Raw genomic sequence first — 20,489 nt, forward strand, 5'->3', positions numbered from 1 at the left:
CAAAGAAGCGGACAGACTGGTAGCAGACTGCGTGCATGATTTCATTTTTGGGTTAAGAGCTGAGTGTTTTGCTCCTGGGAGTTTTGCTTAATAGATGGTTGTATAGCCCCGTGGGGACACGCAGAGTGTGGTACATGTGGCTTTACAGATGTTAGAGGATTAAGTAGAATTATCTGTGAACAGGTAGAGTAAGAAGGAATTAAAGGCATTTAGCTCAGAAATATCACTACCAAACCCTGTGTATAGCCAGTTCCAATAATGCAATGCTGCCCCCTAGTGCCCTACAAAAAAAAAGTACATAAGAAAATTATGATTTATGACTCTCAGAAATCACTTTAAAGACGCAACCACATCGATTACTGTAAAATCATTATTTATTCAAACTTTTTAATAGAGAAAATGTGATTTTCTTACTGCTGTATGCATAAATTCTCAATTCTATACAAAACCATGTGTAAAACTAGGTGTACCATTTACAAATATACAGGAAGAAACTCCAGTTTTTGAAGTCATTGATACCAAAATCCTAAGGGGCTGTCCAGTAGCACACCAAAATAAAAGCAGGTAAAGAAATGATTGGAGAACACTGTCAGTCACCATTAGAAGAGTAAAAATGTGTTGGTGGCCAACTACAAAAATAGAGTTTCAGGTAGATGTATGTTTGGTATAGCAATACAGGTTAAAAGCCTTCAGAAATCTACGTTTTAGAAATCAATACATATAGAACTAATTTTAAAAGTAACATTTGCAGATTCAAAACAAGAAAAAGAAAACAAAGAGCACCCCTGGCCTTCACACACTGAAAGCTATACACTAATTTTTAACATGTCCTAAATGCACATTTTGTTTGGAATTTAAGCTACATGAAGCAAATGAGGTGTGACATGAAATTAAATAAATAACTAGACATTAATTTAACCATGAGTTTAGTAAATAAATACAGTGGAGGGAAAAAAAATCAAGTAAAGTTGACAGATATTGAGTGAGCTACGGCTTCATTAGTAACACCGGGGCTTGATTGCTTAGGGATGGCTGTATGGCTTATACATAGGAAGGCAACTCAGTAGGTTACACAGTTTGGAGTTCAAACTAATTCTGCAGAAACCAACACATAAAAATCAATCATCAATAAAATTTCTTGGTGGGTCTAATAAAACAAATGATTTCATTGCTTTCAAGCCTAATATGCATACAAACGTTTAGAAAATAAACTGTACTATGTTACAGTGCATAATTGTACAATATTTCATTTACTCATACAAAAAAAACTTCTTCTTAAAACATATTCTTTTTTTTGCACCATCATGACAAAAGATTAAATAAAAAGGGTCTCGGTCAGTGACTGCTCTGAAAGGAAATAGGCATTATATGAGGAGGGAGGTAGAGAGGACATCCAATATGGCTACTATTGTATTTCAGGTAATCAGGTGTATCTGATAAACCTTATAATGTGCCAGGTCGCCTTTTCTCCTCCTCTTCACATACAAGAGTCTCTTATGCTCCCTCTCTGTGGTGGGAGCTGTTGGTCTCTCCATACACTTCATTGTCTCCTGCCCGCCCCCTCCTCCTCCTCACCTCTCCTCTTTGACATCAAGCCTATTTGAGAAAGCCCTTGTAGAGGAAATGGGAGCGACTGGTAAATCTCTCATTCTCCAAACAGAAGAGCAGGTCCCTGAGATTGACGCGCGTGATGCGCTGCCGTGTGGGTCTGGAGCCTGATGAAGCAGGCCCACCAGACAGAGAGGGACCTGTTCCCGATCCCTGCAAGATAAGGGAGAGGGGCATAAGAAAGGGAGCGTGTGATATCTGTTACTGGCGGCAGCAGAGTTTAATGACTGAATGGGTTTGCACGTGTTCACATTTATCTGGATATTTTTTAAGCTTTTCTCAGTTAAATAATAATGTTAACCAATATAATATAAGCAGATTAAACAAAGGAGAGAAGTTTATTGCAAGATTCTGAAATTAACCAGAAGAAATAGACTTTTTTTTAACTTTTTGACTGAAAAAAAAAAAAAAAGGTGTAATCGTGTACTGTAATGCACTGACAATATAAGAGAGATCAAAGTAAACAGACACAAAGTAAAGAAATGATGATAGGATAAACCACTTTCTCAAGGACTGAGATGTTGCCGCTTAGTTACAATTTTAGAACTTTTTCCCTCAATTAGATCAGGCTGGAAGGTTTTAGAGAAAAACCCTGTGTGCAGGAAGCATAAGGAAGCACTAGTCACAGTGTGAGAAACAACAGTGGCTGTTCCATTGTCTTAAATGAATTTATCTAGTGACCTGTTTACATGTGATCTATCAGTTGACATTGTGCATGAGTGTAATGCTCTGGCTGATTTAATGACAGGTCTTATTCTGTTACTTTCTCAGCAGTGCTCAGATAACTGCTAGCAGGTTTTTGTCAGGCTAGAGTGGACTCTCAGTGACAGCCTGTCACCAAATTAACTTTGTCTGGCTCTAGCGATCTCCGGGGAGAAAAATGGACAGTTATTGCCAATGTTAGCCATTTCTTTATGACAAATATATTATGCAGAAAAAAAAAATCAGGAGAAGCAAATCTTCTTAATGCACCCAGTGGAATCTGAACACAAGGTAATACGCTATCCATCTGGCACCAGCTATGACATATCCAACCTTTCTACATAACGTCTGTGCCATTGAGTCGTGCGGTCCTCTGTTCTCTTTTTGTTCAAGCACCGTAGCAAATACTGCCCTCCACAAGGAAGTAAACCAAAGTTCTACATAAACTCAAGATGACACGGTCTGTTATTAAGGAGGCTGTCAGATAAACATCCACGACGACTTTCTGACAGGTATTTATACACACATTAATAAATTTATGCACACATTTATACACACATAGTTTAATTTATAACTATTCATCACATTTACAAGTCTGCCCACTGGCCACTTCATTAAGTACACCTGTTCAACTACTTGCTAACACAACTATTAAATCAGCCAATCATGTGGCAGTAACGCAGTGCATTAGGAAAGTGGACGTGGTCAAAATGACCTGCTCAGATTCAAACTGAGAATCCGAGTGGGGATGAAATGCGACTGAATTGACTTTGAACTCTGACAGACAGGCTGCTGCTCTGAGTATTTCAGAAACTGATCTTCTGGAATTTTCCAAAACAACCATCTCTGGGGTTTCTACCAGGCAGTCCTCTGGACAAAAATTGTTGCTGCCAGAGAAGAATAGCCACACTGCTTTGAGCTTATAGGAAGGCAACAGTAACTTAAATAAGTACAAGTTACAATCAAGGTATGTGGACAATCATCTCTGAAAGCACAATATACTGAACCTCGATCTAGATGGGCTGCAGCAGCGGAAGCGCACACGGGTGCCACGCCTGTTAGTTAAGAACAGGAAACTGAGGCTACAGTTCACCCAGCCTCACCAAAACTGGACAACAAAAAATTGAAAAGATATCATTCAAATAGTAGGGTCGGAATTTGGTACGAACAACAGGAAAGCATGGATCCATCCAGCTTTCTAGCAACAATTCAGATTGCTGGTGGTGAAATGGAGTGGGGATATTTTCTTGGAACACTTAGGGCCCCAACTGACCATCATTTAAACACCACGTCCTCCCCTTTACAATCACTGTATACTAGGGTCGTGACTGGTGATGGCTCTCTAATCAATCAATGATCTAATTTCCCAACTCATGCAATAAATTAATGTCATTTTTAATATCATTATTCTGAGATTGATAATAAATTAAATCTACCAAGCCACAGTTTGATCTTGCACCCCCAGATATAACCAACGCATGTGCACAGATGCACGCAACACACGTCTGGACTTCTGCACAGACACTGGTCTCTTTCCCCCCACACCGGGCATGTTGTCAGGTTGAACGGGAAGATACAGTAGAACTGTACATGTGATTAAACGTGAACTTCACATCCCGGATGTGCTCACAAACCTGCACTAACTATGTGATGCTATCCTGTCATTATGGCCCAAAACCTTTGAGAAATGTTTTCAACACCTTGCTAAATCTGTGCAAATGAAAAAGACAAAAGAGATTTTCTTGTTTTATGTCACCTCGGCTGAAGCAGAAGAGGACGGTGATTCCAGATTCCTCTTCTTCTTCCTGGGGCCAATGGCTGCCAGAGCTGTCAGGTTGGCCTCCCTTTGCCTCATTTGAGCCAACTCCTGCTGTTGCATCTATACAACACAAACACACACATGTAAATTCATCATACACTACATAAATATAGGGAAACAAACTTTGTGGACAGTCGTCTTTTTATTGTACCTCTTTTGCCTTCTGCTTGAGACGCAGCTGTTCTGGATCCTCTTGCCGAGCTCGAGACTGCAGAAACACAAGAAAGATGCAACAAATTAAACAAAGAAAAAAAAGAAGAAAAAAAAAGAAAAACTAAGATCACACTGCACGCAAGGAAAAACAACAACAACAAAAAAAACACCTAAGACCACGTGGTGCAAGCACTGAGATCCATTCAACATCAATGTAAGCCTGTCAGTATATTTTGTAGACAAAATATACTGATATCTGTACCTTAGCTGCCTTCAGGAGGATCTCTCTCTCCTGCTCCTCTTTTCGTTGTTTCTCTAACTGGTCCAACTGCTCGAAGAATTTCAGCTGAGTACGAACATCGCTGCTCTGCTCATGGTTGTTATCCTCCTGCCAAGTGAAAGAGGTGTTAAGATTTTATATTAAATAGGCTGTGTTCCAACTCATTTACTGCAAGACATACCTATCATTTGGACATTAAAACCAAATGGAAAAACATTTTGCGGCTACAAACCTTGAAAGTGATGTTTTTCTGCTGGGCTACTTGGGAGACTTTTTCAAGTAGGTTCTGAAGATGCTGTTGAGCAGCGTGCGAGACGTAGTTCACCACCTCAGGACCGAGTTCTGTTACACCATACCTCCTACCTGGAGCAGAAAAACCACAACAGTGTTATGAGGCTCATAAAACAACAAACGTCGTATTGGATTTTGCAGGCATCTGAGTGCTAAACCACGTGACTTTATCTTGTCTTCCATTTTGGATGTTGATAGTTACAGTGTAGGATAAAGTGAATAAGGCCGCAGTAACACCCACAGTGGTGGGTGACCATCTGGTAGCCATCCATTGTGAGGGAAAAAGACGGGATGAAAGTTGTTGCTCGAGGTTGATTGTACCTGGGAAATCTAGTGCTAAAGCCCCTAGAGACCATTCAATGACTCCTGACAATGATTCGCTCAACAGAAAGCGCTTTGAGTGTTCTGGTAGAATAGAAAAGCTCTATATAAGAACCGGACCATTCACCATTTACCTCACAAGATGGCAAAAACCTTGCAGTTACTTTGGTCACTAGCAGACTTCCACGCAACACTTTCCAGCTACTTTCCGAGCTACAGTATAACTGTGGAAAGTAACTGGAAATGTTGGCTCCAACACAAAGGCAAACCTTTTACTTTGAAGGAGAACATTGTCTAGTCTGCTTGACTAGTACTTAGAAAGTATTTGCAGACAAGTCGGCAAACTTCAGGCATTTTTGGCGTTCTAGTAGCTTATCATAAGAAAGATTTTAGTGCAGCACCCTGCTTGTGACCATTGTCAACCTTCCAGGAAATACTTGCAAACCACTCAGGGAATGCACATTTTTCGTTTGCAAATGGCACTTGTATTACATCCAATGTGGTGGACAGCTCAAAGAATGTCAGCATCACTTGAGAAACCTGTAGTGTCTCACCGATCTCAAGCATTTTCCTCTGCAGTACGGCACAGGAGAGAAACGCTTCGTCCTTACAGGAATGCGTCACCGCTCCCACTGTAATGGAATTGGTGGCGAGGATATTGGCGCTCTCTTCTGACAGGTTCACTCCGGCCATGGAGGCTACGTCATTGATGTCATCATCATCTCTGTCAATAGACAGCAAGTAAAAAAATTCATCATGAAATTCATTCATGAAATATGGCGCACAATACTAAGACTTCAAAACTATCAATTCAATTTTTAATCCCGTTTAGAGCCAGCTAGAGTTTTTGAAGCAATGAAAAGATGCATTGACATTTACTTAAGCCTTTAATTATTACTTAACTATAGTTGCTGGTTTTCATCTTTCATGTAAACCTTTTGTTGATAACAAACAAAACTAGAAGGACTCATTTAAATGTCACTTACTTGAAAGTACCACCCGCCTCTTTGAGCTTGTTTTTTTGAGCTGGGGTCAAGGCTGCAACAAGGACTTGTTTAGAACCAGGCGGCCCCTCTGGCCTCAGGGGAACTAGCAGGGACAAAACAGATTAAGTACATTGACTCACAAAAAAACAAATACTGCGAATCACCCAATAAAAGGTGCACATGCACAAATACACACATTCAGAAGTGTTGTTAGACTGACATCCTCACCTGGTTGTAGCTCCTTAAGGTGGACCTGCTGCTGTCCCAGCACGATGTGACTAGGGGCCTGATTCCTGAGAGTCATCACGGGGGTTGTCGGAAAGGTTACCTGAGGTCTCAGAAGTGCTCTTTGCTGCTGAGGCTGGAGAACCTGAAAGGGTAAAAGTTGAAAAGTATTATATTGTACGCTGTATTATTGTTATTAAGTAAATAGTGAAACTCCTTCAGAACTTCTTGCCATCTCATTTTTACTTCACACATCTGTTAGATAAAGCCTAATGTAGCAGTGGTGACTGACTGGACTTTTTTAAGACATTTCTTGAAGACGTTTAACCTCTCATCTGAGAAGTTTCTTTAGTTTCATGAGAGGAAAAACGTCTTCAAGAAATGTCTTAAAGAAGTCCAGTCGCTTTTCTTTCCAAGCTTCTTAGGTTACCATGACCTGGATGACTGAGAACCTTCACAGACATATTGAATATTTTGTAGTGTAGAATTTCTGAAACCGTTCTAGATGAGACTTCTACATTACTCTGCTGCTAGTCTGAGTAAACTATGCAGAATTCTCTCAGATTTACTGGGTGGCTTCTCCCACCTTTCTGCCCAGTTCATTCATTGGTGCACTACAACATCAATAACCAAATAGCCATTAAATATGATGTGTGCAAGTCAGCAGTGATCAGATGCTTGGGGACTCTTTTAGCCTTTATCTTCACCATGCTTGGCAATGCTTTGGTCCTTTATTCCTTAAACAACTCTTTTCTTTTGGTGAACACAGTGATACTAAACAGCTAAATGAGGTCTTCTCCCCATTTAAATAGGTGGAATGCCAGATTTTAGGATCGTCTGCTAATTAGCACCTCATCTAATAAGTATCAATATTACTTCAAAGACTTTTTGGAGCAGAATAAGCAAGAATTCAGAAGTCAAGAAAACATCATTTCTGTGTGTAGAGGTTTCAGTTTCAATGCTCTACAGCAGTGCTTCCCAAACTTTTTCCAGCCACGTACCCCTTGAGACATGTCACCCTCAGCCGCATACCCCCTACTACGAACGACTCTTAATTAGTGTCTATAAATACATTGCAATATCGCATGCATAAAGATAAATACTGCACAGTCGATTATTTCTCACCACCAAATGAATTTATCAATATTTTTTAGTAATGACAGAGTTTTAATAACAAACTTTACTACTTAATACTAGCAGTGTATCAAAGGATTTATTAGAATTCACTTTTTTGTCGAGAGCATAAAGGCCATGAACTTTCATTAAACAGAACTTTATTTAATGTGATGGATGTGCTTGAGCAGAGGCACACAGCTCTTCAATGTTTGGCTCAATTTGGGAAAGGCTGAGTCTTAAATCGTTTTCCACACAAAGTCTTGCTCTGTATTTTGTTTTCATGTTTGTTAAAGCAGAAAATCCCTTTTCGCATAAGTATGTGGTGGCGAAAGGCATCAGAGTCTTGACAGCGCGCTTAGCCAGCGCGGGCTGTTCAGTGCGCAGCCCTATCCAGAAATCCGCCAGGTTCTTTTGAGCGTGTTCAACTTTTAGAGATCCATCTGTGGCGATTTCAATTAGGCTCTCCTGGTCAGACGGTGATAACGAAGTAGGCACGGCGGTGAACGGGTGACGTATCCAATCATTTGAGCCGTCCGTCTCTGGGAAGTATCGGCGTAACTGCACCGCCAGCTCCTCAAGGTGCACGTTACATTCGCGCTTTACACTTTTAGATAGTGTGAGATCATTAGAGCACAGAAAATCATGCAGCACAGGAAAGACTTCAGTGTTGTTTGTATCCAAGCAGTTCTTCCAAAGGTTTAACTTCTTTATCATGGCCTCAACTTTATCTTGAACATTGAATATAGTTGCAGAAACGCCTTGTAATCCGAGATTGAGCTCGTTCAGACGAGAAAATATATCACACAGATAAGCCAGGCAGGTAAGGTACTCTTCATCATGCAAATGTTCAGACAGCTCAAAGGGATGGTTACTGAAGAAAACTTTAAGTTCATCCCTCAACTCAAAGAAACGGGTCAGCACTTTCCCTCTAGATAGCCAGCGAACCTCTGTGTGGAGTAATAATGTCTCATGCTCGCTGCCCATCTCATTGCACAACGCAGCAAATAAGCGGGAGTTCAGCGGCCTGGCTTTCACAAAGTTAACCATTTTTACACTCGTGTCCAAAACATGTTTCAAACGGACAGGTATTCCCTTTGCAGCAAGAGCCTCTCGGTGGATGCTGCAGTGTACCCAGGAGGCATCTGGCGCGACTGCTTGCACACGCGAAACCACACCTCCGTGTCTCCCAGTCATGGCCCGTGCGCCATCAGTACAGATGCCAACACATCTGTCCCACACGAGTCCATGTGTGTTCATGAATGTGTCCAGCTTTTGAAAAATATCTGCGGCAGTTGTCCTTTGTTCCAGCGGTTTACAGAACAGCATGTCCTCCTTGATGGTTCCTTCATGAATGTAGCGCACATATACGAGAAGATGCGCCAGGCCAGCCACATCCGTGGACTCATCTAGCTGTATTGCATAACATTCACTGTGGCGTATGCGCAGAAGTAGCTGCTGTAAAACATTTTCTGACATTGCATTGATGCGCCGTAAGACAGTATTGTTTGATGATGGAATGGACTGTATCGTCTTTTTTGCCTTTTCCCCCAACATTGTCCCTACCATATCTAAAGCAGCAGGGAGAATGAGGTCCTCCACAATAGTGTGGGGTTTGTTGTTTTTAGCCACTCTGTAACTGACCATGTAAGATGCTTGTAGTCTGTTTTTATTCATAAGATCTGGCACCTGAATGCAGGTTTTACTTGTTGAAAGTGATTTTAGCTGTCGCTCAAAATATTCCCTTGGTTTATTTTTCAAATGGGGATGATTTGTCTCTAAATGTCTGCGCAAAAGTGAAGGTTTCATTGAGTTCTGAGACAATACTTTTGCACAAATAACACACTGTGGCCGGGGAAATCCACCAATATTTATACACGTAAACCCCAGCGAAATATAATTGTCATCATATTTGCGCTTCTTTGATGAGGTTGTGTTACAGTCCGTGCTGTCATGCTTTCTCCCACTTTGACGCTCCGCATCAGACACTTCATCACTTTCCACATGGCTGGCTCCAGCTATGCTAGCCACTTGGCTAGTAACCACAGATACATCCCTGCTAGCACTGCTAGCATCCAAATCTGACGAACACATTGTTGTTGAACAATCACCTGTGCGGTCACTGGAAAATGCATCTTCAGATATGAGCTTATTGGTTGTTGTGTCTCTGTGGTAGGGCCTTTTTTTCTTGTTAACCACTTGTCCATTTTCGCGCTGCACTGAATGCTTGGAGGCAACTTCAACTGTTAGGTGTCAGTCATTTGGGCAAATCACGCCCATGTATTTTGTCAGAGCTATTTTTTTGCTGAACACCAGAGGGTGGTATATAGTCATGTATTTGACAGGCAAAAAAAACTGCATTAGCGCAAATTTCGGCTTTTAAAACTTTTGATCCCCACTCCAACCCCAACCCACGCGTACCCCCTACAGCCACTTGCGTACCCCCGAGGGTACGCGTACGGTAGTTTGGGAACTACTGCTCTACAGAAAGAACGCAGCATTTATTCAGTGAGGTGTAACGTCAATTAAACATCTTGTAACATCTAACTGGAACAAGAGCTACCTGAGTCAACATCTAAATGAATTTTACTTACCAGTGAGGGCATTTGTCCTGGTTTGTTAATGCCTGGCTGGAGCAGGGGCCTACTGACTGGTGTAGGAAGGCGAGGGGCTGGGCTACCGAGGACCACTGTAGTAGGAGTGGTAGAGGTGGAGGAGACTGAACCTGAGGCTGGCTGGGCGAGCTGACTCTGCTGGATGAAAGCTGCTGAGTCTGGGGTGAGCTGCCTCAAAGCTGGGAGGCTTCTCTAAAAAATGAAGACAGTTGGACAAATATTACCCTTACAATACCCTTATGTACAAACTTAAAGGAAATGCACACACAAAGCCTCGCATTTTAATGGTCACTGTAAAAAGATGCAATAATTATACTTACCTTGAGGAAAGGCACAAGATAAGGTTGGGGTGAGGAGTTGAGCTCTTTGTACAATCTGCTGGTGAACTCTTCAGCTTCCAGTTTGCCCTCCTAATAAAACACAATAACATAATGACAGCTGAATGTGGGTGACTGTACCGTCTGTGCGTCCAATCTAAAACACAATCCAGGAGTTTTTACACAAAAAATACATTCAGAATCACTTCCAAAAGGTCTCTCTTTCTCTTTTTTGAGTTGTATACATAGGTGGTATGTATGTGTTTGATGTGCACCCACATCAAACCCATCCTATCCCCTCCTGCCTGCCTGCTTCTCTTAGAAAATGAATCTCATACTAGTGGGTGTTTCTCTCTATTTAAAAAGCTTATGATGCATTTTGTAATGATATCAGTGTGGAGAGAGCCTCAGGTTTACTCACTAGCAGATCCTTGACCAGCTCCCTAACAGTGGCTGCAGTTTCTGTGGATTGCTTTCCACTGGATGCCAGCTTGATCAGTGTGGAGAGGAAGTTCTTGCATTTTTTCACATTCTCAATTGTCTCCTGCCAAAAAGGAAACAGAAAAACCCAATTAAACCCAATTTAAAAAAAACAACAACATTCTGTTATACACCACAGTAACTTTAAAAAAAATAAAAAAAATACACTACAATAATGTGCAAGTCGTCTTTTCTTTAGTCCTCATTTCTTTACATTTTGCCAGGAAAATGTGTGCTGCGATTTATTAAAATGTGGAAATTCAATATTTGGAATGACCGCCTTTTATTCTTCAACACAGCCTGAGCTCTAAGGTAAGCTTTCTTGTCAACTCTTAAGTAGTCTTCAGGAATAGTTCTCCGCTTCTTTGAATGTTGGCTTTTTGTTCTGTTCTGTAGAGATGATCCCACACTGCTTTAATAATGTAAACCTCCAAGCTCTGGAGAGGCCATGACTGATGGTTCCAAGTGTTCCTCTATCCAGGTATGCTCTGGGATTATTATCACGCCGAGTATATATTGATGACAAATTAAACCTAAAATTTTGATTCATGACTCCATAAAACCTCACAAATTTGACATACACTAAATTGCCAAAGGTCTTCACATGCATATGAACCAGAATGATATCCCATTCCTAATCTATAGAGTTTAATATGCAGCTATAGCAGCTTTAACTCTTCAGAGAAGACTTTCCACAAAGTTTAGGAGAATTATGGACATTTTTGACTTTTTTCCAAAAGTGGATTTGTGAGGTCATTAATGTTGGACAAGAAGTCCTGGCTCAGTCTCTGTTCTAATTCATCCCAAAGGTGTTCTGTTAGGTTGAGGTCAGGACTCTGTGCAGGGCAGTCAAGTTTGTCCACACCAAACTCACTCATCCATGTCTTTATGGACCTTGCTTTGTACACTGATGCGCAGTCATTTTGAAACTGTTCCCACAAAGTTGAGAGCATGGCTTAGTGCTGCCACTCTTTTGTCCTCCACTTGTCCAGTTTCCAGACGTTTTTTTAGGGCACACTACACCGTATGTCTGGTTTTTAAGTTCAGGTAAGCTGTAAGCTACCGTTCTGGGAATCACCTTGTTGCTGTTAAAGTACTATTTTATGCCTGTCAAACTTTTCTGATCTTTGACATTTTTTCTAGAGTCAACTAAAAGAACTGGGAAGAAATGATGTATTTCCGTGGCAAGCTGCTAGTAAAAAAATGCCCAAATATACAATTTAAAATCAGTTCTTTGTCAGGTTGTGTGTTATGTATAGACAAAACACTGGTTCATCCATTGAGTTAGGTGCTTTTTAAAAATCCTTGAATGGTTTATAAATCAGTGTTAAGTGGCTTAAAAAAAGAAGAAGAAAACATTTCCCTCTTAAAATGATTAAGTCCAAGGACTGGAATGAGTGAAAAGCAGACAATGTCCAAAGAAAAACTTTGAAAGACCCTCAGAAAGCCTCAAGAACTATTGCTGAAGACCACTTGAAAAATGACAAGAAAATCTGGCGCCTTGTAAGCAAAAGATAAAGAAATGAGGGATGACTCAAGACCTTTGCAGTAATTATATGTCTAATAGAGTAAATGCATCACATGAAGTATTATAAACTCTACAATACACAGCAAAGCACAGTCATCCAACTCCATTCGATCTATTGCAATTGACACAACTCACTTTACTGAATGCTACTGAGGTAACTGTGGTCCCAGCTGTTTGGCTCACTGTCCTAGAGGTCATTCCGGGTACTGCTGCCCCAACTGAGCTCTGAAAAAGGATAAAGTTATGTCATTTGGATTGCTGAACTGTTTCAAAGACAGCTATTTGCATCATTAGAGAACAGTATGAGATTTAAAGCCATTTCACAGTTGCTCAAGTAAATCATTCAATCTTCAGGTTTATATAAGGAAACAGGTGCACTTCTCTTGCAGCGTCTCAGCTGGGCGCTCTTCCTTAAAAGAATAATTTCAGTTTGCTGCTTCACTAAGATATTACTGAAAGTCTGGACACCAATAACCATTGTTCTTTTTTTGTCGTTCATTACTAGTTTAGAATTTGCAGAGATATTTCTGCGTGTGTTAACACATAACTTCCCAGGTCGAACAAGGTCCACAAGTGCCAGATTTCCCAATGCCATGCATGACTAACTCAGTGTGATAACTGGTTATAACTGGTGAGCAACCTCACTGTACATCATCCCACGTAGATGGAAGCGAAACGACAAAGCTGAAGGTAAAATGACAGTAATCCTAGTACAGAAGTCATTTCTCTTAAACTTAATAAAGTGAGTAATAAGCAAATGTCACATTTGTAGATTCGTGTTTGCCAGTGAAACAGCTGTAATCATTAAAATAAGAAAAAAAGACTTCACACTCTGACTCAAATGCACTTAAGAGAAATGACTTGATATTTTTCCCTCTCTTTTCTCTATTAAAGCTCAACGTGACCACTGAAAAACAGTCCTGCAGTAGCATTTGTATAACAGTCCATGAAAGTAAACATTAAGCCAAACTACTAGAATTGTGCTTTCTAACTGCTTTTACACCCAATATAATATTGACTTAATAGCAGTCATTCTGGCATAAAGTAGCAATTAAGTAAACTAAATCTTGCATATAGACATCTAAAAGTAAAATCCATAACATAAATTGTTCGGATTTTGTATAAACACAATAACTTCTAATTAAAAAGCAATTGGGGGGTTTAAAAGCATTCCCTATACACAACAAACAGACGATTCTCAAAACACTGTAACTTAAGTAGGTTTCCATTGTATGGCCTATGTGCCTGAAAATATCATGCTCTGAATATTATTTCGTGTCTCTAGCTCACACGCTATTACAAAGAAAATACTGCAAAGCAGTCACATCAGAAATCAAATATGTTTCGCTGCCAACCGACCTGAAGGATAGGTGGTCTGTGAAGAGTAGTGGTTGCAGTCAGTGATGCAGGAGCTGGACCGCCTGGTCGGATGATGGTGCTGGGAGTCACTTGTCTGCTGATGACAGTGTTTCCAGGAGTCTAAGAAGTGGCAAAAAGCAAAAGTTGACGAGCAACATCCAAGTCTATAAAAAGTTAAAATGCATGAATCTTGCAGCTTTACAAGGCTTAAGACCAATAATAAGATCCACAATGCTGCTCCCCATGTACTGCAAGTTATGCAATCCAATAGTCTGCTCAACAGGTGTTTTCATCAACTGTGTGCAGGCTGAACGTGGCCTGAGTCACTAATATGAAGTGAAAGATAATTGTTGTGAAAATGATGTTCTTACCTGGCCTGGAGGCACATTCGTTGGTGTAGTGGCCCGAGGTGCCAGGTCTCCCTGCGCCTGGGCTTGCATCTGGGCCAAAGCCTGCTGAGGAATCATCAGCAGCTGCCCACTCTCACTCCGTACAAGCACCATTCCTGACACCCGTCAAAAAAAGAGAAAAAAGAAAACAGAAAATAACATACTATAAACATCAACATAATAACAGTAACCAGCAAATAACAAATGAGCAAATTAGTGTGACTTAAAGACTTCAGTGTGCTTCTCGTAGTAAGTCTGAGGGCACGCAAGTACTATATATACTGTCCTGGGATAACATTTTTGCAATCGTTCAGAAAGACAAAAAAGGAACTAAACTGGTGACTCAGTTAAGTGTGAAACAAATGCCTTATCAACTAACTCCACTCACCCGGTGGAAGCTGGATGTTATGGATACTGGGTTGCCCCGGTGTAGCCTGGGGTAGCCTTGGGGCCAGCATCTGAGGTGCCAGAGCTCGGATTCCGCCAGTAGCGGCAGCTGCCGCCGCAGAAGTCCGGGGAACGGTGACGGCGCCGGGAGTGACAGTAGGCTGCGGTGCCGACTCTGTTATTGTTGTGGGTGGCTCTGCCTTGATGATGTGCGTCCCCGCGCTGATGGCCACAGAGCTGGAAGGCTGGCCGTTGTTTAAAAGTGGAGTTTGCATGCCGATACCTGTCTGACTCGATGCACTGGCCGCCACAGAAGGGCTCGCGCTATTGTTTCCATTCAAAACTGCACCCGACCCAACGGTTTGCATAGGCGTCCTGACGAGTGTCACAGTGGGTCCCGTTGCTTGGCTCACAGGCTGAGCTGAAGCCACAACGCTCTGAGAGTTCATGAGCGGGGTCTGAATTACACTGTTTGAAGAGGGGGGCATGGTGACACCGGCCAGCCCTTTTGACAACACTGGTCCACTGTTGACAGCTGTGACAGATATCGCAGCGCTGCTGCTGCTACCAGTGCCACTTGTCACTATCGTCCCCCTGAGAGTGGCAGCGTTTCCTGAATTGTGAGAGTTCATAGTTTGGCTCCCATTGAAAGTCTGCGCCGAGTATGAGCCCACTTTCCCCTGATGATTAGGGAGAAAAGTTACGCCGCTACTAACGACAGGTGTTTTGCCAGGGTCGTGTCCCGTGTTGGAGTCCGTGCTGGCCGTCGATGCGTCCATAGCTGAACCATGGGGAGCTCGTTATGTAGAGACCCCCCGCACTTCAACTTGTTTAACAAGGCGCACAAACAATCTTGAATGCAATGGGGCAAGACTATGTCACAGTTGCTGCTTTTCTCTGTCAGCTCCGGCGATCGCTTTCCGTTTACAGTAGGAGAGACAAAGAGAAAAACAACATTAGTAGTTTACAGCGTACCTGCTTTAGCAATCGTCTTGACCAAGTCCCAGCTGGGCATTAGCTCGAGCTACCCCCTTGTCCCGGAACTATAGCCATGTAATTACCGGCAGCCTCGTCCCTAACCCAGTGGTTGTTGTGACACAAGAACGACAGTTGTGAGTCTACAGAACGTGCAGAATGACAAACTACCGCTTTATTCACCCCTGTGAGTAACAAGAGCTCTTCCAGCGGGCCAGGGCCAACCGCCATCTTCACACTCTTGCGAGCTTGTGAAAAGTGAGGTACTTACCGACTGACGTGCGCTTGCGCACAACAGCTAAAAGTCTCCGAGCAGGGACTTCTGAGAGCTGTGATTGGCTGCTCCACGTGTAAAAGGCGGTACCAATGGCTTCAGCTGTCATTCCAGGGGCTGCTCGAGACGGAACAACATCGTATCGGAGATAATCTGTTTTCGTCAAATGTTACACTGTCAGCGATGTGTTTACACTAACACGATAACTATTCGGCTGAAGAATTTCAATATGTGTCGTTTGGTAGAAGAATAATTGGGTTTGCGACAAGCTAACAAACCGAATTTAACAGGTTATTCGCGCTCGGTGCGCTGTGCAAGATGGCTGCAGTGTTATAGCCGAGTGAAGTTGCTGTTGTGATGAGGCGTTTGAGGGCGCCCCACCCTGCTTTAGAGAGGAAATGTACAGTGCAGTCAGCCAGTCATGGGATTTAGAACTTCTTTTTTTTGTTTTTTTTTAAGCGTACCGACTGCTATGAATGCCAGCGAAAGAGCAAAGTTTGTTTTGCTTTCATTTTTGTGTTGAAATAAAGATCCAGACGTGCAGCCGTTTTCCTTTCCAAAAATTATTCAGCAACTTTGGCAGCAAACTCACAATGACTCAAACATGATAATTATTTCCACGTTTCGTGGGGTTTTTTGTTTGTTTTGTTGTTGTTGTTTTTAAGGATTTAAGTTGCTCCAAAATTTAAAAGGGAGAATAATTTATAAAAAATAATATTTTTCCTTTTAATATTTTAATACAGTCTAAATGTTTTATTTTAAATTTTGTTCTGACCTCCAAAAGAAAAAAATATATATTTTTAATTATTTGTAAGCAGCTGGAGTAATGTTATAAAGTTTTATTTATATATTTTTCAGTTTGATAAATTACATGTCATATACAATCACCATTATTAGGAACACCTTGCTTGTTCTGGGTTCGACCCTGTTTTTACCTTCAGAGTTGTCAAATTCTTTGTGGCACAGATTGAACATGGTGCTGGAAACATTCTTCAGGCTTTGGGCCCATATTGATGTAGCATCACAAAGTCACTGCAGATTTGCAGACTGCACATCCACACTGTGAAGCTCCCACTCCAGCACATCCCAGATGTCATGTATTGGGTTGGGATCTGGTGACTGTGGAGGCAATCTGAGACCAATGAACCCATTGTAATGTTTAAGAAACTAGTTTGAGATTATTTGAGCTTTAAGCAGTTTCTTATCCTGCTGGAACCATTAGAAGACTATACCTTCAGTATGTGATCATAAGGGAATGGACATGGTAAATAATGATATTCAGGTAGTCTGTAAAAAACATGCTCAACTGGTACTAAGAGACCCAAAGTGTGCCAAAAAATATCCCCCACACCAGTACACCAGCAGAAACAACTACAAGGCTAGATGGATTCATGGTGCAGCAGAAACTGAGCCTCATGCAATGTTTTTTTTTCGCAGTTTTTCATTGTCCACTTGTAGTGTGTGTATTCTAGCCTCAGTTTTTTGTTCTTAGTTTACAGGAGTGGCATCCGGTGTGGTCATCTGCTGCTGTAGCCCATCCCCTTCGAGGTTTGAGGTGTGTTGTACATGCACTCTTCTGCATACTCTAATTGCAATGAGTGGTTATTTGAGTTACTGTTGCCATCCCATCAGCTCAAAGCAGTCTGGCCATTCACCTCTGACCGCTAGGATCACCAAGGCGTTTTTTGGTTTCTTCCTTTTTGTTTTTTCTCAGAGGACTGCCACCAACTGGCTATTTTCTCTTTGCAGACCATTCCCTGTAAATCCTGGAGATAGTTGTGAGGGAAAATCCCAGATCAGGCCACACTCCAGCACCACCAACCATGCTACGTTCAAAGCCACTTGAACATCAGTAGGTCATTTTGACCATGTTTACATGCCTAAATTCATTAGGGTGCAGCCATGAAATTAGTTGAACAGATGTACCTATCAAAGTGGCCAGTAAGCTGGTATATATTAGTATGTATATCAGGGGTTGGGAACTCCAGGCCTCAAGGGCCGGTGTCCTGCAGGTTTTAGATGTGTCCTTGATTCAACACAGCTGATTTAAATGGCTAAATTACCTTATCAGCATGTCTTGGAAGTTCTCCAGAGGCCTGGTAATGAACTAATCATTTGATTCAGGTTTGTTGACCCAGGGTGATAGCTAAAACCTGCAGGACACTGGCCCTCAAGGCCTGGAGTTCCCCTACCCCTGATGTGTATGTTTATTGAAGTTAAACGATCCTGTCCTATACCATAACGACAGCAAAACAAATTTTTAACCACTAGCTGCTGGTGAGTTTGTTAGTGGACACCTCAGATCTGTTTGGGCTTAGCGTTTAACACCAGCAAGCCCGCTTCCAGTTTTACTTAGTTTAACTCCACGCTCTTGCTTTTGTAACTAGCGGTGTATGCCGACTGAGTAAAGAAACGACCCCCGTTTTACACACAGCCGCAAAGAGGTGCAGCCCTGCCAATCTTATAAAGTGCACAGGTGCTTTCCATCATGCACACTGTGGATTAGTTAAGGTGTGTGTGGTGTGGCTTCTCACTCCGTAGGTGAAGTTTGAGCTGAAAGCATATTTTTACTGCAAGCATGAGTGCCGGAGGAACTCCTTACATTGGCAGTAAAATAAGTTTAATATCCAAGGCACAGATTCGTTATGAGGGCATTTTGTCTTCTGTGGACACAGACAGGTCCACAGTTGCTTTAGCAAAAGGTAGGTTGATGCTTTACAGGATGTGGCTCGAGGCTGTGTTTCTCAGTTAAGTCTTAAACAAAATTTGCTGCAGTTTAAAAACCAGCTGACTTGCTTTGTCACTTCAACATATATTTTCCCAGTTAAATCTTACGGCACTGAAGACCGGCACACAGTTAGACCAGTGCCACCCAAAGATGAAGTTTATGAATTCATAATCTTCAGGGGCAGTGACATAAAAGATATTACTGTGTCTGAGCCACCAAAACCACACCATGGACTTCCTCGGGACCCTGCTATTGTTCAGGTGAGTAGGTGAAGGAGATTCAACTTAATTTTTTCCTCACTGTAGATTTATTTGAAATTGATAGAAAGTTTTGCAAAAGTTCATTTTTGTCTTTATTGTTGTGGGATCAGTCATCAATTGGCAGCTCCTCTGCAATGTATCACCCACGCTGGAGTCCTTACAGAGACATGATGCCCACCTACAATCAGCTGGCTGCTAGCTCTCTACTCAACCAGCAGTACAGTGCAGCACTGGGACTAGGTACAGAGTTCTTCTCAATATAACAGAGGATTTGTTATATATTTATGTTTGTGTAAATCTGGGTTTCCAGCATGGAAAATGGTCTTACACCACTAGGCTTCTTTGTGCCCTCTCAATTCTAGGACTTTCAGGCCAAGCCAGAAGAGCCCCTATGGTTGAACAGGCTGTCCAGACCATGCCTTTGGTCAGTGCTGCACAGAAAAAGGGAAAGACTACAACCCAGCCACAGAACAAACCGCTGGTGCGTCCAGTTCAGCGGTCTGGACAGGCTGGTGCCCAGGTTCAAAAAGAGAATATACCCACCAGTAAGTGGACTTTAACAGTGAACATTTACTTTAACATCAGTTGACTTCATTGCACTGCTTTTAAGTCCACCACGATAAAAAGAAAGATTATCATATATCATTTTAGGACAGGCACCATCTCAGCCAAGTGCTGCCTCAGCTGAAGGCCAAAATACAGGAAACCAGAAACTAAGGCAGAGACAAGGTATCCACATTTAAAATGTGCATTGTGAGCTGCTAATTCCTGAATGGCAGTAGGTTTGCTTGACTCTTTCTGCATGAAAATTAACTGCAATTATATTTATAAAACCAAATTTTGCCCATCTGCCTGGAAGCATTAAATTACAAAATGAAATGTCTCATACTAGATGAACTGGTTTGAGAACCAGTTTTAACGGGTGTGTGTGTTTTTTGTTTTTTTTTTTTAATTTCCCCTTCCCCTCTAAATACTTATTTGCAGGCAGCCGCAGGTCCAGGAACAGAAGCAGAGGCCAACTAATAGTGAAAAACACAAAGGCTTCAACTTTGGCATTTGAGTCAGATTTTGATTTTGAAAGTGCAAATGCTCAGTTTAAAGATCTTACGAAGCAAAATGTTGGTATGTTTTAAAGATCACCAATCAATTCAGTTTTATTTGAGGTGACAGAAACTGAGCTGAGTATATACATGTATTTTGCAGTTGATAAGGAGTCTTGGGAGACCCAGGATAGCCCTCCTGAACAGGAGGAGGAGCCTCTCAGAGATAAGTACTATGACAAAGCCAAGTGTTTCTTTGATAACGTCTCATCAGACCTCAAGCCCAGGTGACCTAAACAGTTTATTTGTAATATTTGTTTTGTGAAGCTCTGTAATATACTTACTCCCACCCTACAAAAAACTGTGCGTTTTAGGAGGACCACCTGGGCTGAGGAGAAAAAGTTGAACATAGAAACATTTGGAGTTCCTGGTCGCTTCCTGAGAGGCAGAGGATTCAGGGGGCGTGGACGCAGAGGGCTGAACGCCACTGAGCAGCGAGCGCTTCCAAAAGTTGGTAGTGGCAGAGTGTGAAGGATTTCCTTTTGTTAAACTGTTGTACATACTGTAGTTTTTGACTTGTTTAAGAGGAACCTCCTTGAGTTCAAACCTCTGCAACAGCACTCAGTGAAGATTTTTGTT

The 20,489-nt window shown here is 41.8% G+C and overlaps 2 protein-coding genes across 4 annotated transcripts; one reads left to right on the forward strand and one right to left on the reverse strand.

Annotated features, from left to right (window-relative positions):
• Positions 1-374: 374 nt before the first annotated feature.
• On the reverse strand, positions 375-15,940 carry taf4a (TAF4A RNA polymerase II, TATA box binding protein (TBP)-associated factor). 3 transcript variants are annotated; one of them, XM_080890795.1, is made up of 16 exons: positions 15,820-15,940; positions 14,575-15,489; positions 14,169-14,302; positions 13,798-13,917; positions 12,574-12,663; positions 10,852-10,974; positions 10,434-10,523; positions 10,093-10,305; positions 6,389-6,530; positions 6,161-6,263; positions 5,729-5,898; positions 4,795-4,925; positions 4,545-4,670; positions 4,281-4,337; positions 4,067-4,189; positions 375-1,761 (listed from the first exon to the last, which is right to left on the reverse strand). In XM_080890795.1, the coding sequence occupies exons 2-16, from the start codon at positions 15,350-15,352 to the stop codon at positions 1,597-1,599; spliced, it is 2,565 nt and encodes an 854-aa protein (XP_080746921.1). In that variant the 5' UTR covers positions 15,353-15,489; positions 15,820-15,940; the 3' UTR covers positions 375-1,596. The 3 variants fall into 3 exon arrangements, with proteins under 3 accessions (XP_080746921.1, XP_080746920.1, XP_080746919.1); XM_080890794.1 differs by lacking the exon at positions 15,820-15,940 and adding an exon at positions 15,732-15,811; XM_080890793.1 differs by lacking the exon at positions 15,820-15,940 and adding an exon at positions 15,635-15,810.
• A 458-nt stretch (positions 15,941-16,398) lies between these two features.
• On the forward strand, positions 16,399-20,481 carry LOC308402151 (protein LSM14 homolog B-B-like). The gene is made up of 8 exons (XM_080890796.1): positions 16,399-18,524; positions 18,647-18,810; positions 18,921-19,050; positions 19,173-19,355; positions 19,462-19,539; positions 19,795-19,932; positions 20,014-20,137; positions 20,225-20,481. Exons 1-8 carry the CDS (start codon positions 18,401-18,403, stop codon positions 20,379-20,381), a joined length of 1,098 nt encoding a protein of 365 aa, XP_080746922.1. The 5' UTR covers positions 16,399-18,400; the 3' UTR covers positions 20,382-20,481.
• Positions 20,482-20,489: the final 8 nt, after the last annotated feature.

The sequence above is a fragment of the Rhamphochromis sp. 'chilingali' genome (genome assembly GCF_963969265.1).
Source record: "Rhamphochromis sp. 'chilingali' genome assembly, chromosome: 9".
NCBI lineage: Eukaryota > Metazoa > Chordata > Actinopteri > Cichliformes > Cichlidae > Rhamphochromis > Rhamphochromis sp. 'chilingali'.